Raw genomic sequence first — 16,171 nt, 5'->3', positions numbered from 1 at the left:
GTTTTTAAAAATATATATATATGATATTGAATAAAAAAATGTTTTTATAATCTGTTGAAATAAAACTTTGAGAGGTGGAGGAATTTTCCTTTTTCCTTTTTATAAGAAAAGATTAGTATTATATAGGAGACGATGAGAGTGGATTCGATGATCATGCGGGTCTTGGTGTATATCGAGGAAGCGAGCTGCTCTTATAAAGCGGAGCAATTATCCGAGTAAAATACTCTGCGAAATTTCAGTGATAAATTTAGGGCCGTAATAAGGGTGACTCGCAAGTCATTTGGACGTCGACGACAGGGATGGGTATCGAGCTTCAATAGAAATTCTTTCCATCCCAAACCTCGTCCTCCATTTAATTTAAACATTTGTCTCCCCTTAGATCCCACCCCCCCACCAAAATTTCCCTCTAAACCTACCACCTCATGCTCTTCTATAGTTCTATATTCACCGAAGCTTCCGCACAGCCGAGCTTCTTATTCAAAAGCTAATAATTACCGTTCTTTATTCAATGCACTCGAGATAAAAAGCATTTTCAAATTTTCTATTAATATATAAACACTTGATATGCAATAATAAAATCCAATTTTTACAGTAAAAAAGCAGTTGAATTAAACTTAACAGTAAATCAAATTAAAAATTGAACCAAATTTTTGGCATCAATTTGATACTTTCAAAAAAAATTTATAGGAAAACCACTTTTTCCTTTTAGTGTTTTTTTGAAGCCAAATTTTTATTTTTTTTAGTTTTCTTGCTTCTTTCACAATTTTTTGTTGTTGATTTAAGACAAAGGGCAAAGGACTTTAGAAAGAAGCAAGTATCTGCGGGGAACGTCTGAAGTTTGAAAGCTAATTTTAAGTTAAAATTAAGTCATAAATTCCAAATTTACTAGAAGCTTTTAAAGTATTTACTTTTCGCGATAGACAAGAAACTCGGAAGATAATATCGTCTCACCCTTCTAAATTATTACTGTATAACTTTCTCAAAGAAACTTATTGTCGACAAACTTGACAAATTGCGTTGAGTACCTAATCTTTCATAGTAAAAATGATCTTTAAAAATTTACCAAACGAAAATTATTTCACTTTTTGTTATTAAAAATACATTTTTATGTAAAAAATTAGAATATACTTTGACTAAAAAAACCCACTCTCATTTTTGTTGTAACTCAAAATGAATCTTACCCTATACTCATTTTGAGATTGAAAATATAATAACAACAACTCGAAAATAGGCTGAAAGTAAGACTTTTTTTTAGTGTGAAATTAAATATTAAATATATATAATGAGGTGTAATATAAATTTATAAAGTTATAATATTAATTATATAAATATTAATATTTAGTATAAAAATCTAATTTTTCGCTAAGAATTATTTTTTAAAAAATTTGGTCGAGAGAGTTTCAATAAAATAAAAAAGAGTTTTTGAGGAGAAAGGGTGGTTTTTAACTAAGGGAGTATTGTTTGATTACATAAACCTTTCCTTAGTGTAGATTCCATAATTATACATCTGAAGAAGCCACCTTGGAAGGTAATTAAGCTCTAAGCTAAAGCTCCTTAGAGGTTTTCGGGAGGTAGAGAAATTCCCGCATGCCCGTCTAATGAGGGGGAAGTAGAGCGCTGGAGAGGGCCAATAATTATCCAAACTTTAAATTGTTATTTTCTACAAAGAAAATTCTTATATTTAAAGTCTCATTTTTATCTGACATGAACCGATAAAAAAAAATTTGTAAAAGAAAGTAAAACAGTTAAGTTGTTTCGTCTCAAAAAGACAAAAAAAGTTTGTTTTACACAATTATACACAATTATACGCAAGAATTAATCAAAGTCAGATAATAATAACTTATTTGCGCACTGACTGGAATAACACGAAATTTATGTATTTATCTAAATGAAATTGACTCTTATTATAATTTATTTAAGGATATCAAATTGAGATACAAAAAAGTATCAAAAACGTTTTTATTGCAATTTGATATCCATAGAAAAACTGCTACTGTTATATTAAAAGAATCAAAATTTCAACGAATTTTTTGCATCAATATCAATTTGATACTTTCAAGAAAACTGTGGAAAGAATTACAAAGGACTTAAATTTTTTTGGGATATACTTCCGAAAGCAACATACCTCCAATTTTTTGGAATTTGGTATACTTATACGTAATTTTTTGCCCTACTGATTACGAAAATCATATTAGTGAAAATTGGCGACTAGGTCATCTTCATGGTAAAAACCATAAAAAACACCATAAAATTGTGGTTTTTTGCATGTAACTCGTTGGATTAGATTAATTATAATTTTTTGTGTTTAAAAATATTTGTAAATTTTTCTCTGCTTTCATATGGAGGAGGAAGGAGACATTCTCCTTGGGTTGGAAATTTTTTTTTTATCAAAATTTATTTATTTATTTATTATTTAAAAGAACTTATTTCTTTTTATTTATTTATTATTTTATTTATTCAATATTTCTTTGATTTATTTTTATTAATTTATTTAAAAATATTTGTAAACTTTTTTCTGCTTTTATTTGGAGGAGGAAGGAGTCATCCACCTTGGGTTTTTCAGAATTGAATAGAAAACAAAAAATATCACAATTATCTCTCCAATCAATTAAATTTTGATAAAAAAAAAAATTTCCAACCCAAGGTGAATGACTCCTTCCTCCTCCATATAAAAGCAGAAAAAAATTTACAAACATTTTTAAACAAAAAAAATTATGATTAATCCAATCTAACGAGTTAAACGCAAAAAACCACAATTTTATGGTGTTTTTTTATGGATGAAGATGACCTAGTCGCCAATTTTCACTATGATTTTCGTAATCAGGGCACAAAATTACGTAAGTATACCAAGTTCCAAAAAAAATTGGAGGTATGTTGCTTTCGGAAGTGCACCCCTTTTGTAATTAAAAGTGGAAAAATCAAATTTCTCTCTTTTGTCCGACCACATAATTAACTCTTACTACTGAGCTAAGAATTCCAAGAAAAGCCTGACCAAAACTTTCTTTTACCACTTATATATTATAAACTGAAAAGCACACAATTTGAGAACAATTCATTTGTACCTACTATAGAAAGATTTCAATCATTTCAATTTAAAGAAGTTAATATGTTTAGACTGACGGAAATTGACTTTGACTACTGATATTATGGTCTGACTAAAACTTACATATATTAATAATAGGAAGAGAACAAAGCAAATAGTTCAGTCTGACTTAAAATGACCTTAACTACTGTAAAGTAACAAGAAGAATATTAGTCGCGTCTTACTAAAATTGTTTTTCACTACTAAAATTATCTGATAACATGAAATTTCATCTTCAGTCTGACTAAAATTGACGATGACTACTGAAATTGAGATGATAAGCAAATAAAACTTAAAAAAAGTGTTACACTGAAAAAATATATTTATGATACTGCCATAAATATGGCCAATACTCTCATATTATATTGGTGGATATGCACGGAGAAAAAGGAATAGTTGACACATCCAGATACATGGATATCACAGCCATATTATATTGAAAAATACGGGATATCCATAGTTAAGGTTGCTGCATCCATATTCTATGGCTGGCTGTATATTGTTGGAGCAGCAAAAGATCTATGGTTGGGTGATCCATAGTAATGGAAATGGGAAACAAAAAATTGGAATCACTCAATTAATTAAATTCCATGTCACTTGAGATATTTTATACACATTTTTGTTAATTAATACACACCACTTATTGAATAACCGCATATTTACGAAATAAATTATTAACCGATGGGGGAGACACGAACCCTAGACCTAACGCATACTAAACACTAACGCTATCCACTACACTATACACGCAACTACAATATTTGAGCATATAATATTCCTTATATACTCTGCACATATTTCATGAAAATGAATTTACATAAACACTCATATACAATAACGATAATAAATAATTAACAATTGTAACACTATTTATACACAATAAACTCACAACGTGATTATATAGACGTGACAGGAAACCGACGCGACGGACAAATTGAGACGACCATTTTTAAATGGATGCCATGATAATGAATTGCGCGCAACATGTATCGAAATTTTGAACTAACTATGGATCTTCCAACCAAAGTTTACATGGATGAGGCAGCCATATGTGAAAATCCATAGCATGAATTGTAAGACCAACCATGCCTATGGATGTCACATCCATATTTGATTCAACAATATATAATATGGCTCCCTCTTCCATTGAATATGGAATGTGCTTCCATTCTGAAAGTTGTCTCTTCCATTGAATTATTGGATAACACAACAATATTCTGCTCAACAATATTTTTATGGATATCTCTTCCAGACCTTTTCTTTCCGTGTGGGACAGCCATTCAGTATATTGCTGTTTCAGCTATACGTCCTAACTATACTCATATGACAAAATCGACAATATCATTTTTTTCAGTGTAACTTCACTAATTCCAATTTATGGATGACATTTTTTTGATGAATCAGTATTTTTCGCTGAACATCTGTATTTCTTCAACTCACAGTTTTCCTAAAAGGCTTAAATTGATACCGAAAATTTGGATCAATTTATGATTTCATCTACATTTTCGCTTTCAATTCGTTACAATTTGACACTTTCAAAGTAATATAATGCAAAAAAATTGAAAATAATTAAATAAATTAAATTTAAAATAATTAAAATTCAATAAAGTTAAATGTATTGAAATAAATTGTTCGTCTTCAAGATTATAAGATTAAGCTAAATTCGAATAATTGTAAGTGAGTTTCTCAAAAATAAAAATTAATTGTTAGTCTTCTTTGCTCTAACTAAGGTATCAATAAACGAAAATCTTTAGTCTGACTAAGTAAAAACGCACTTGTTCTACTAATAATAAGGTAATAATATATTAAAACATTATTTAGTCTGTCTGAAAATGTCTTTGCCTATACTTATAATTAAAATAATTCGCAAATTATAATGTTTTTAAGCTCAAAACAATTTTTAGCTAATTTTAGGACTTAAAATTATACTCCGGAGGCTAATAATTGAGTCAAAAACGGTTATAATGTACCTAAACGATTTTAATAAAAAATGTGTTAAAAGTAACATTTATATTTTGCAGTGAAAATTTAACTAAGATTTAAAAATTATATGACAGAAGGAAAGTTTAACTACCTTCACATTATCTAAATTTGCAGGAAAACATTTTTTCAATATTGTAAAATTTGCAGTAATCTTGTTAATGTTGCTGCAAGTTCAGATGCTGTGGAGGTACTGCGATTAAAAATTGTCGTTGAAACTGGTTTTTATTGCAACCTGAACCAGTTTTGTTAGAAAATAAAGCAGTTTTTTACCGCATAAAGAAAGCCGATCAAGTGATTTTAAAAAACGAAAAATGTTTTTCAGTTGCAATACCAAATTACAATTTTACTACATTTTTTGGCTCAATTTGATATCCGCCGAAAAACTGGACTTATTGAACTTAATAAATTTTACTATACTGATATATATGAAAAATTAAAAGAGTGAAGCTCATCAAAAGCAACGAGAAAAAAATTTTCCCTAGAAAACTCTTATATCTCTTTATCTCAATTTGAAAAATAATTGCGGTCTCCTTACCAGGATCGCAAACCTCGACAAGAAAAGGACTCACCGCAGTAGAATTAAATAACCTCGTCGTCATTAGTCGGTACCTAATTACACGCGGGCGCCTCAGACGTGGATGACATCGTCGCCGACGAGAGAACATTTTCCTCAATGTGTGGGGGTAAGTTAGACGGTACACGAAAGCTTATTAATGAGACTCAGTGAGGATTCACATAGCTGCTCATGCTCATCCTCACCTATAGCCATGGATAGTCTCTGAGGGGAATACAAAAAAAAGATGATAATAATAACGGACTCTCTGCAAATAACCCCCACGAAAGCTTTCGAGGGGGCGTGTCATTCTCTAAGGGTGATGGCGGATCTGGCCAATCACAAGCCGCTCATCCTCAACCGAGGAAAAAATATTGACCGACGGATTATGCGGTCCATTTGGGGATTGCGGAGGTGAACGCGGTGGTGGACTGATTGGGGGATGGATGCCGAGGGTAAATACCGACGTCACGTACGGGATCATTAGCCAGATATCCTTAGTTCCACGACGATCCTCTTACCGCTGACATCATTATCCAAACGTTCTCTTAGAAGGAGGTTGTTGATCCTGTTTTGCCCATTAACTTTTTGCTTCTTTCTTCACCTCGTCATTCACCTCGTCATTCAGTGTTCAATGAAATTCCACGGTGTTGACTGGAAATATTTTTCCAATTATTTTTAGTGTTGTGTTTGGCTTAAGTTTCAGTGTTATAAAAAATAGAGATGATGGAAAATTATTGAAAGAATTGAAAAGCAAAAGATGGATCAAGATCCGACGGACGTGTCGGACAGGAGTGAGTCAAACCACTCGGAGGTGCGTGCTTTTCAGGGCTACGAAAAACTAAAGGAACTCAATTTAACAGTGGACAAAAATAAGGATGACACTTTCAAGAAAGACTTCATGGAGGGCAGATCTCATTCCGTGAGATTTGACGAGTTCATAACGGATGCAAGTGAATTGGCAATGGCACTGAACAAACCAAAGGATTTTAATTTCCTATCCGATCAAATTCGCTACGGAGTAACAAGAAATTCGACTGGTGATGAAATATCCGAACTAGATAATTTATCGAGAAATAAAGAGCTTTCGAATCAAAAGGACGTGGTATTTAACATTCGTCAGAAGAATAATTCTTCTCTAGACAGAAATAACAAGGAAATTCTCATGGATAGAGAAATAAAGGATTTTGGAATTTTGAAAAATTATAATTTGGAAAGGATGAAGGAATTTAATTTATCGTTCGATAGGGTGAGGGATAATAATTTGGGTATTGAAAGACTCCGAGGGAATTCCTTAATGGAAAATCCCGGAATTCTGGAGTCCAGTGATTATATGAATTTACAAATTCAACAGAGGAATCCTGATTTGGATGCCTTAACTTACGAGAGGATGAGGAGATCACATCTCTTAACCACTGATTTGTCGACACAGAGTATTGCCACTCAGCGTTCAAGATCGGTTAGTCAAAGTCAATATCAACATCAACAACAGCAGGTGAAATCTTTTACGATCGATGCAATTTTGGGCTTGAGAAATAATCAGAGGGAGAAGCATCAAAAAGGACATCATTCCTACAGAAAACATCAAGGTACGTTGCAATTATCAATTCATATCAATTTCCTCTTTCCTATAGATCTTTGGTAAAAACCAAAGATAGAACTATTCTGAATTTTTTGTCAAATTTCCGATCTTCTCTTGTTTAAAATGTTTTGATTTAAAGGTTACTGTCAAATATTACAAAAAAGTCGCTTAAAAATGTGACAACACAAACTGTCGGTTCTTTTCTATTGTATTCGACTGAGTATCGCATACATTAATTTTCTAAATTTCGAATTCCATAGTCACTCTAAAGAAATAGATGAAAATAATTCCAATGTAAATGCCAAAAACGCAACCGTTTCAATTCGAACGCGATAAAGTTGATTGACTTTTTTCCAGGTCAAGAAAGTTCGACGAAAGGAAGTTCATCCAGTTCTTATTCTAACGGAGGTGGAAAATTAAAGAGGGTAAGAACCATTTTCACCGCCGAACAATTGGAGCGTTTAGAAGGCGAATTTGCCCGACAACAATATATGGTCGGACCCGAGAGACTGTATCTAGCACATGCTTTACGATTGACAGAAGCTCAAGTCAAGGTTTGGTTTCAAAATCGTAGAATAAAGTGGCGAAAATTAAATCACGAACAACAAAGTCAACGATTACACGAATTTCATCAAACTTCTCTGACGAATTTAGATCAGGACGACAGTAACGAGGCGAGTGAATGGCAAAAGTGATCCTCGAACCTTTTTTATTCTGAAAGTCCCCTCTAAGCTTTGAAATCCTCATTCCTCGACATTACAAACATTTCTCGATTCTTCAAATAAAGCTCAGAGAGAGAAAAAAAAAGTCTCGGAAAAAATTGTTTCATTTCAAAATCATCAAAGGCAAAAAAATATTTCAGTTACTAAAGATTACTAAAGATTACTAAAGATCCTGTAAATTTATCAATTAAGAATTATTATTTCTATGAGAAGTAATTTCAACTCCAAAGTATTTAATATAAAGTATTTTTCTATAAAAAAGCGGTCAGAATAAGACTTTGAAAGTTTTAAGAAGATTGCTGACAGATAACTAGTGATCGAGATGGGTGAAAGATCCAAGGGGAAATTATCTCATGCATCATATGGATCATCGGGGCCAGACAGATTTCATCCTGGTGTCAATGCGCAAGAAGCATATTGGAAAAGTCATCACAGGGGAAATCCATCAATTCCCAGTTGGCAGAGAGACAGGTTTGTCGTCTAATATTTTATTATTTTTTTTTCATCAAGTACCTTGATTAAATATTTTTACTTCTCAAATTGATAACTTTTATTCTCTGCAGAATACAAGCGGATAATCAAACTTACTACATACCTGATAATTGTCGAAAGGTCAAAAACCACGTAAATTCGAAATCACTACATCCTGATTATGCATCGCATCAAATTTCTGATCCACTATTCAGACACTATCAAAATTACAAGTCCTATCGAAATAAAAATGGCCTTAATAATAATAATAATAATGCGGGGATTTCGAGAAAGGGAAAAGAAATAAAGGAAAATGATTCGGACGACGATGAGGATGATGATGATGATGACGACGGTGGTGATGATGACGATGGTGATGACGAATTAGGAGATGACGAATACTACGAAAATGAAACCAACGCTAAAGATGGTTGGTATACAAAAAACTTTTTATACTGCTGATGAATTTGATTAGATGTTGTTCCTCTGATTAAATAATTGTCATTTTTTTAGAAGAAGAAAATCCAGTGGAATCCTGTGTTTCTCGTGAAACAATTGAAAAAGATAACGAAGATCCTGGCGAAGAAGTGGAAGAAAATTATGTTCCTCCAAATTATCGGAATAAATTCGAAAAATTACCTTCCTCGATGATGGAGAAGCTGAAAATGCTAGACATTGCACATGCTCTGAAAATGAATCAACAAAGACGTTTGCAGAAAAAATATCAAAACGTGATTACTACTCAAAGGTATGTTTTTTTTAGTTTTGATGAAACAAAAAGCAAAATAAAAAACAAGATAATTTTGATAAAATTTTAATTAAATACACAGTTTTTCTAAGGATGCCAAAATTGAGACAAAGGAGGTATCAAAAATTCAAAATTGTTGCGAAGCAACGTTTTGATACGTTTTTTGTCTCAATTTGATATTTTTGCAAAAATTGATTTGAGAAAATTCTAGTAAAATTTGATAAAGTTATAATAAAATAAGAAATATTTGCAAATTACAAATATTTACACACGACAAGTATAAAAATAAGTATAAAAATAAGAATTCCGAAAATAATCTTTCAGGGAATGCCAGGAAATCCAAAATGAAGAAGTCACAGATGAAGTAACGGAAGGCGACGATGAAATTCCACAACGGCAGTTTCGAAAAAATGTTAAGGTTCCCAATAATCATCGTCAACCAAGTTCGTGGTTCCCTCGAGATCATGACAATTACAATTTAATAAGATCTCAACAGATGTATGACTATCCGAGAAAATATGACATTAAGCAAGCAACTTTGGAGCAAAATTTGGACTATTACAGTAAAAAGAGACCCTGCCGCTTCTGTGGTGGTACCGGAAGTGATCCGACTGTATCGAGAAAAATTAATTGCCGAGTTCATGATTCTACAAAAGTCAACTATAATTCTAAAGAAAAATTCGGTACTGTTCCTTTCAGTTTGCAATTCATTATTCTTAAAGTGCTTCTCTTGAAACTAATTTTCTCTCTATTGGAATCTTTAATTTTATTCTGGATCGCTACTACTATTTTTATTTTGACTGTATTATTTATTAAATTTTACTACTAAATCTCTGGAAAAATTCCTGATGCAGTTTATTGGATTTAATTTTAAATATACGATTTCCGAGTCGAAATTTCGGTTCTTTTCGTTGGTTTGCGAATTATTATTTTTAGTGCGTTAATTTCTCGAATGTAATTTTAAAACTCTGCCCTTTTTGGGGTTAACATTATTTTCGTATATCGTACACAGATGGTGAATCAGGAGATCAGGGAGAACGTTTCAACAATGGAAGAAGGATTTCCCCAAAACTAAATTTGCTGTCAATGTCTCCGACAAACTACGCTTCCCAGAAAGCTCGAAGGTCCAGGAACACCAGATCACCAGCGCGAACATAAAAAATATCTGTCCCATCTCCTGCACATAACTTTCCAATCTTCACAAAAATTAACTTTTTTCCTTAAATTACATAATGTACATAATAGGTATGTGACGAAATTACCGAGACTCATTACAAATTAAATGCCTTAAATTTTGATCATTAAAGAATTTGAAATTGAAATCACAGTTTTCCTATAAGGGTATAAAATTGGGACAAAAAAAACTTATTAAAACGATGCTTCGTAACAATTTTGGTCTGCTTTTTGTTTGAATTTGATAAGAATATCAAATTGAGACGAAAAACGTACAAAAATTTTGAAACGTTTTTTGTTTTAATTTGATATCCGTAGAAAAGCTGATATAATTTACAGCTAAGTTTCAAAGAAGTAAATTCGATGTATATTTGTACATGTCGCATCCCTTTCTGAAAACTGATTTTATTTTGCGAAAGCCGATTAAACTTGTAATTCGTGTCTTTAGATTCGTATATTAATATTTATATTTATATAGTAAATGGCAAATGTATATTATAATTTTGTGATCCTGGAAAATGTTTCTGGTTCGTGACGCGCGAAAACAAATTATTTGTAAATATGTGATATTAATGTTAAAACACATTATACATGTCGCCGAGAAATAAAATCTCGAATCTGTACATTGGAAATGGTAATTTTCATTTCTGCCTCATTCTATTTATTTAAATTTCAAGTTTATTTTCCGTATTATTTAGTTATTACTTTTCATCAAATTTTTAATTGAAAATTATTTCAAAAAATAGGTATACACACATTTTCAAAGTTTATCGAATTGAGACAAAAAACGTATCAAAACGTTGCTTTAATTTTTCAAAATACTTGGATATTTTTTTTTGAATCAAATTGATGCCGGAAATTTGGATCAGTTTTTAATTTGATCCTGGTGTTCGTTGCAATTTTGTACTTTTATAAGTTAACAGTGAAAATAAGTTTTTCGGGATTCGCTTTTTATTTGTGGACACAAGCAACAAATGCCAAATTTTCTACTCGACATTTGTGAAAATATTAATTTTGTACTGAAACTCGCTTTAAATACGTACAATTAAACTTGATATATTCATTACGGTCCCTCACTAAATCTAGAAGGCACGCGGAAAATAAAGACATCAGCCTGCTGTTAATTTGATTTTAAATATTAATACATGACAACGAAAAATGCAAAGTTTTAAACCAAAAGAAAAAATATAATTATATTTTTACATTTGACTTGACAGTAAAATGTATTGATAAAAAATAAAAAATGAGAAGTAGAATTGAAAAATTCAAGTATACGAAGTATAGAAGCGAAGTGAATAAAAAAATATGGCAATGAATAAAGAAGAAGGTTCGCGCGGAAAAAGTCAAGACGATCGAGCTTTCACATCAAAAGCTCCAGAGACCTGCGTGAAGTTAGCCCCGCCTTCCTCACTCCTGGCTACAGCATGACTTCGGGATCCAGGGATCCGAACCCCTGCTCTATCGTCGTCGGCATCCGCGGCATTCCAATTAGCTTGCGAATCAAAAGAGCCCCACTGCCTTTGTGGGGTCTCACCCACCTCTTCATGCGCTCTCTCTCTCTCTCTCTCTCTCTCTCGCTCACTATATGTACATGACTATCTGCTGCTGCCTCAGCCCTGTAAATCCCTTTTCCTCATCCCTTATAAATCCTCACATGTATTCTTTCACCTTTCAAGCAATGAGTCCTTTTTTTCATTAGTTTGCAATTGGAAAACTTGGATTAAATCAATCATCATAGTGGAACAAGAAATTAATCCGAAATAAAAGTTAACAAATTTTGTGGTAATTGTTTTTATTTGTATCTACTTACAAGGATTTTAAATTAAAATAATTCAGTCTCTCAATTTGAATCAGTGGAATTTGTACATATATTGAAAATAGCAATCAGGCAGTAATCGACTATGTACCTCAATTATGTTATGAAATTTCACTGATTCGACATAGTACAGAAATGACTGCAAATTAGTTAAATTCCATTGCTCGAGGGAGGCGGAAATTAATTACTGATTCCTAGCTATTTAGTTAAAATTTCACTAATTCTGATTAAAAGATTATATATCATCTTTTAATTAATCAGAATCAGAAAGTCTTATTTTTAGGCAGGAAGGCAATCTTAAATTCAGACGCAACATTTTTAAGGCAGTCAATGCTAAATTTAAGCAATGGATTTTGTATGATTTAACATTAGAGCAGACACTGCTGAATTTAAGACTGATCTTAAATTAAGATTTACTATTTACTGTGTATACTGCAGGGACTTTCTTCTATTTTTGACTTCTATTCCTTCTTAAAAGATGAATCAAATTGCAACGAATTATTACCAAAAATGTGGATCAAATACAAAATTGATCCTAATTTTTGGCATTAATATGATATCAATTTGATACATTAAAAAAAACTGTGGATCTAAAAATAAGTCAATCAGTCCCGTGTAGAAATTTAACCATGGCCCTAATCGGGGCCAGATCTTTTAATCATTCTGTAGGCACACAACTACTATTGATATTTATCAATAATAAATTTTATTATTTGTTTATATCCATTTATACTTTTTTCTTAATTATATCTAAACAATGCAGGTATGTATAGAAATTATTAAGTTTATTGCACTGAGAAAAATTATTTGATTGAAATAACCTAATAATTGACTTTTATCAATTAAATATTTACTTGAATCAAATAATATTTATTTATTGGAGTCAATTAAATGTTATTTGAAGATATAAACCAATAATTTCAGTATTTGAAGCAAATACTATTTAATTGACTCCAATAAATGTTACTTGATTCAATTAAATATTTAATTGACAATAGTCAATTAACCGTTATTTGATTGTTCAACTAAAAATTTGCTTTAGATGATCAAATTCTTCCTTTGAAGTTAAAATTTATTAAAATGAACCAAATGGTTATTTTAATCAAATAAATATTCATTTAGGTTAAACAAACTCAGAAAAATAAAATAATTGAAAAAATAAAATCAAATAGTTAATTTTTATTGTATAAAACTATATTTTTTGTTCATTCTATAAATAGAATAGTTAATACATTATTTCTGTTTTGCCTAATGTTTGAGATTTATAAATTCTTTTATTCTAAATAAAGTTTGTTTAACCTGAATAAATATTTGTTTGATTTAAATAAACATTTGGTTCATTTTAATAAAATTGGCGTTCAATGAAAAAATTTTATCATCAGCACAGTTTTTCTGCAGATGTCAAATTGAGACAAAAAACGAATCAAAACGTTGCTTCGCAACACTTTTGATTCGTTTATTGTCTCAATTTCATAAAAGAAGAATATTGTTAGTTAAATAAAACAAAAGTTTGTCTAACTTTATAAACTCAAAAAAATTATATTTGAGTCAAACACTCTATTTTGTTATAATTATAAGTAATTGAATTCTTTCGACGAATTTAAAAAATTTTTTTAAATAATTACATTTTTCGGGAAATTTTATAAAAATTTTATTAAAAATAATTACAATTCTGCGATGAGTTTTATTATTTATGAAAACAATTGGATTTCTAAAAAGAATTTTATTATTTTTGAATATAATTGAATACCTACATACCTGTATAAAAAATTGTATTATTTATAAAAACAATTGAATTCCTGTAAAATTCTTATAATTTATGAAAATAATTGAAATTTTGCTAAGAATTTTATTAAAATTTTTAAAGATAATTGAATTATTGTGAAGAAATTGATAAAAAAAATTTGTAAATAATTGAGTTCCTGCGAAATTTTAATTATTTATGAAAATAATTAAATAGAGTAGGGGAGTATAGTCGAGGTTGGACCACTGTCTAGGTAGGCCATTCGCGATTTTTTGGACATTTCACTAGCCCCACCTACGCGCATGCTTGTCGAAGCTTGTCATATAGTGAAACCTAACTTTTTGTTCAATTAGGCTGCGGTTACACCTCTGCAGGCAGCCTGCCTGCCTGCCTGCCTGCAGGTTGTCATGGTAACGTACAAGAGTAAGAGAGTCAGTGACTTCAAACTTCTCCTTTACTCTCGTTGCTCCTGCCAGCGCAGGCAGGCAGCCTGCAGAGGTGTAACATGTTATTTTATTTTTTAACGATTAATGCCCTTTGAATTTTAAACATGGACCGACCTTGACTGTAAGGGCCAAGCTGGACTACAATTTTTTTTTTTAAATCTTTATAACTTTTTCATTTTAAAACCAATCAATTTACTTTGTACAGAAAAAATGTTCCTATTAAACAGGACTTTCCAACAATATACTTCAATTGTCCAAATTCATTTTTTTAAAAAGTCATAAACAAAAGTCAAAAGGTGGGCCGACCTCGACTATATTCCCCTAGAATTAGAGGAAATTTTTTGAAAATAACTGAAATTTTGAAAAGAATTTAAAAAAATTTTCAAAGATATTTGAATTTTTGCGAACAATTTTATTGTTTATGAAAATAATTGAATAGAGCTTCTGCTCTATTCAAATTTTGTTTGAATAATTGAATTCTTTTGGAAAATTTTAATAAAATAGCATATAGGCATATAAACTTAACTTTTTGGCTATTTTAATTTATTTCTAAATTTAAACAGTGATTGTTCAATGGGGGGGACCAATTTTTCTTCTGACAATTTTAAGTATTCGAAATTATAATATAATTTAAAGAATTAAAAAAAATAATTAGTTAATATTTCTTGAAATGAAACTTGGTATCGAAGTAGTTCTTAGAAAAATATTGGCGTCGCTGATTACGAATGTGAATTCAGTTTTTAAAAATTGTTACAAAATTAATTATACCCATAAGTAGCGACCTTAAGAAACTTTCATATAGCATATTTAAAAAAATTCATTTCTTTTTATTAATTTATTTCCGACGACCATATTGGATCCGCTATTTTGAATTTTAAAAACTCAACTCAGATTCGAAATCAGCGACCCCAAAAACCCCTAGATACCTCTTTTGGGAAAATTCATTGAATATTTTGTTAATTAATTAATCTCACCCCTAAAAATTTGTAAGGGTGTTTTCCACCCTTAAAATAGGTTTCTGGGGAAAGACATAAATGAGGTCAATTACGATTGGTTATAAAACCTTTCTCTATATTTTCTCAAAAACTTCTCCCATATTTCTTATTATTTTAAATTGTCAAATTTTTTATTTTCATTATTATTTTTTTATGTTTTATAGGTTGATTCGATAAAAATTTGGTAGGGTTAAGTTTAAAGAAATGTTGTTCTGGGTGTAACAACCCGCAGCGCAGCGGACAAAAAAAGATTCCTCGATAACGTGAGTGAATTTTTTAAAATTAATTACTGGGAATTAATTTAGTTAATTAATCTAAAATTTGTTTTTTAAAGTGTGAAAATAAGGTTTTAGCAAGAAAATAGAGTATTTAATTGAAAGATATTTTTTGTTGAGTGCATAAGATGAAAGACATAACATTGATATATAAATATGGAAGCAGGTAGTATTATTTTCTCTGCAAAATGCCCTTCTTGACATCGTTAGCAATATTGCAATTGCAGAGCTTGAATATATAAAGCAATGATTGAAATGTATAGTAGAAAATATGGAATAATTGAAACAGAAGGAAACCATTTGTCTGGTTTTCCCTGAACGTTTATTCGTCGACGGAACTCAAAAGCAAATTTTATTACATTGCGTACCTCCATCCACTTCGTTAGATTTCACTTTGTTTATCATTCTCGAATATTAAAACTGCCAACAGAAGCCAACGTATACACTCATCGTATATTTGTATATCTGCATGTCTCTGCGACTGTTGGTTATTCGCTCCGCCCAATTGCCACTGTTCTCTGGTAATTTTGCGCGCTTTGCGCTCAGGGGGTGGCGCCGGGTGCCGCTGAAATTAAAACCAG

The 16,171-nt window shown here is 30.9% G+C and overlaps 2 protein-coding genes across 3 annotated transcripts; both read left to right on the top strand.

The window, feature by feature from the left end:
* Positions 1-6,045: 6,045 nt before the first annotated feature.
* LOC122500129 (homeobox protein engrailed-2a-like) lies at positions 6,046-7,895 on the top strand. Of its 2 annotated transcripts, XM_043608885.1 has the most exons (3): positions 6,046-6,867; positions 6,973-7,207; positions 7,558-7,895. In XM_043608885.1, exons 1-3 carry the CDS (start codon positions 6,379-6,381, stop codon positions 7,893-7,895), a joined length of 1,062 nt encoding a protein of 353 aa, XP_043464820.1. In that variant the 5' UTR covers positions 6,046-6,378. The 2 variants fall into 2 exon arrangements, with proteins under 2 accessions (XP_043464820.1, XP_043464819.1); XM_043608884.1 differs by having other exon boundaries at positions 6,046-7,207.
* A 324-nt stretch (positions 7,896-8,219) lies between these two features.
* On the top strand, positions 8,220-10,926 carry LOC122500128 (serine/threonine-protein kinase rio2-like). Its single transcript, XM_043608883.1, has 5 exons — positions 8,220-8,393; positions 8,486-8,823; positions 8,907-9,141; positions 9,466-9,824; positions 10,154-10,926. Exons 1-5 carry the CDS (start codon positions 8,245-8,247, stop codon positions 10,297-10,299), a joined length of 1,227 nt encoding a protein of 408 aa, XP_043464818.1. The 5' UTR covers positions 8,220-8,244; the 3' UTR covers positions 10,300-10,926.
* The last annotated feature ends 5,245 nt before the right edge of the window (positions 10,927-16,171 follow it).

The sequence above is a fragment of the Leptopilina heterotoma genome, unplaced genomic scaffold (assembly GCF_015476425.1).
Source record: "Leptopilina heterotoma isolate Lh14 unplaced genomic scaffold, ASM1547642v1 Lhet_182, whole genome shotgun sequence".
NCBI classification, from domain to species: domain Eukaryota; kingdom Metazoa; phylum Arthropoda; class Insecta; order Hymenoptera; family Figitidae; genus Leptopilina; species Leptopilina heterotoma.
The sequence above is the reverse complement of the archived record's forward strand: the minus strand, read 5'-3'. Positions and strand labels throughout refer to the sequence as shown.

Bases quoted from the DNA above. Each gene is read 5' to 3' on its own strand.
- LOC122500129 (XM_043608884.1), top strand. From the start codon at position 6,379: ATGGATCAAGATCCGACGGACGTGTCGGACAGGAGTGAGTCAAACCAC. The intron at 7,208-7,557 runs GTACGTTGCAAT...ACTTTTTTCCAG, and splicing joins TTCCTACAGAAAACATCAAG to GTCAAGAAAGTTCGACGAAA.
- LOC122500128 (XM_043608883.1), top strand. From the start codon at position 8,245: ATGGGTGAAAGATCCAAGGGGAAATTATCTCATGCATCATATGGATCA. The intron at 8,824-8,906 runs GTTGGTATACAA...TCATTTTTTTAG, and splicing joins TGAAACCAACGCTAAAGATG to AAGAAGAAAATCCAGTGGAA. The intron at 9,142-9,465 runs GTATGTTTTTTT...ATAATCTTTCAG, and splicing joins AACGTGATTACTACTCAAAG to GGAATGCCAGGAAATCCAAA.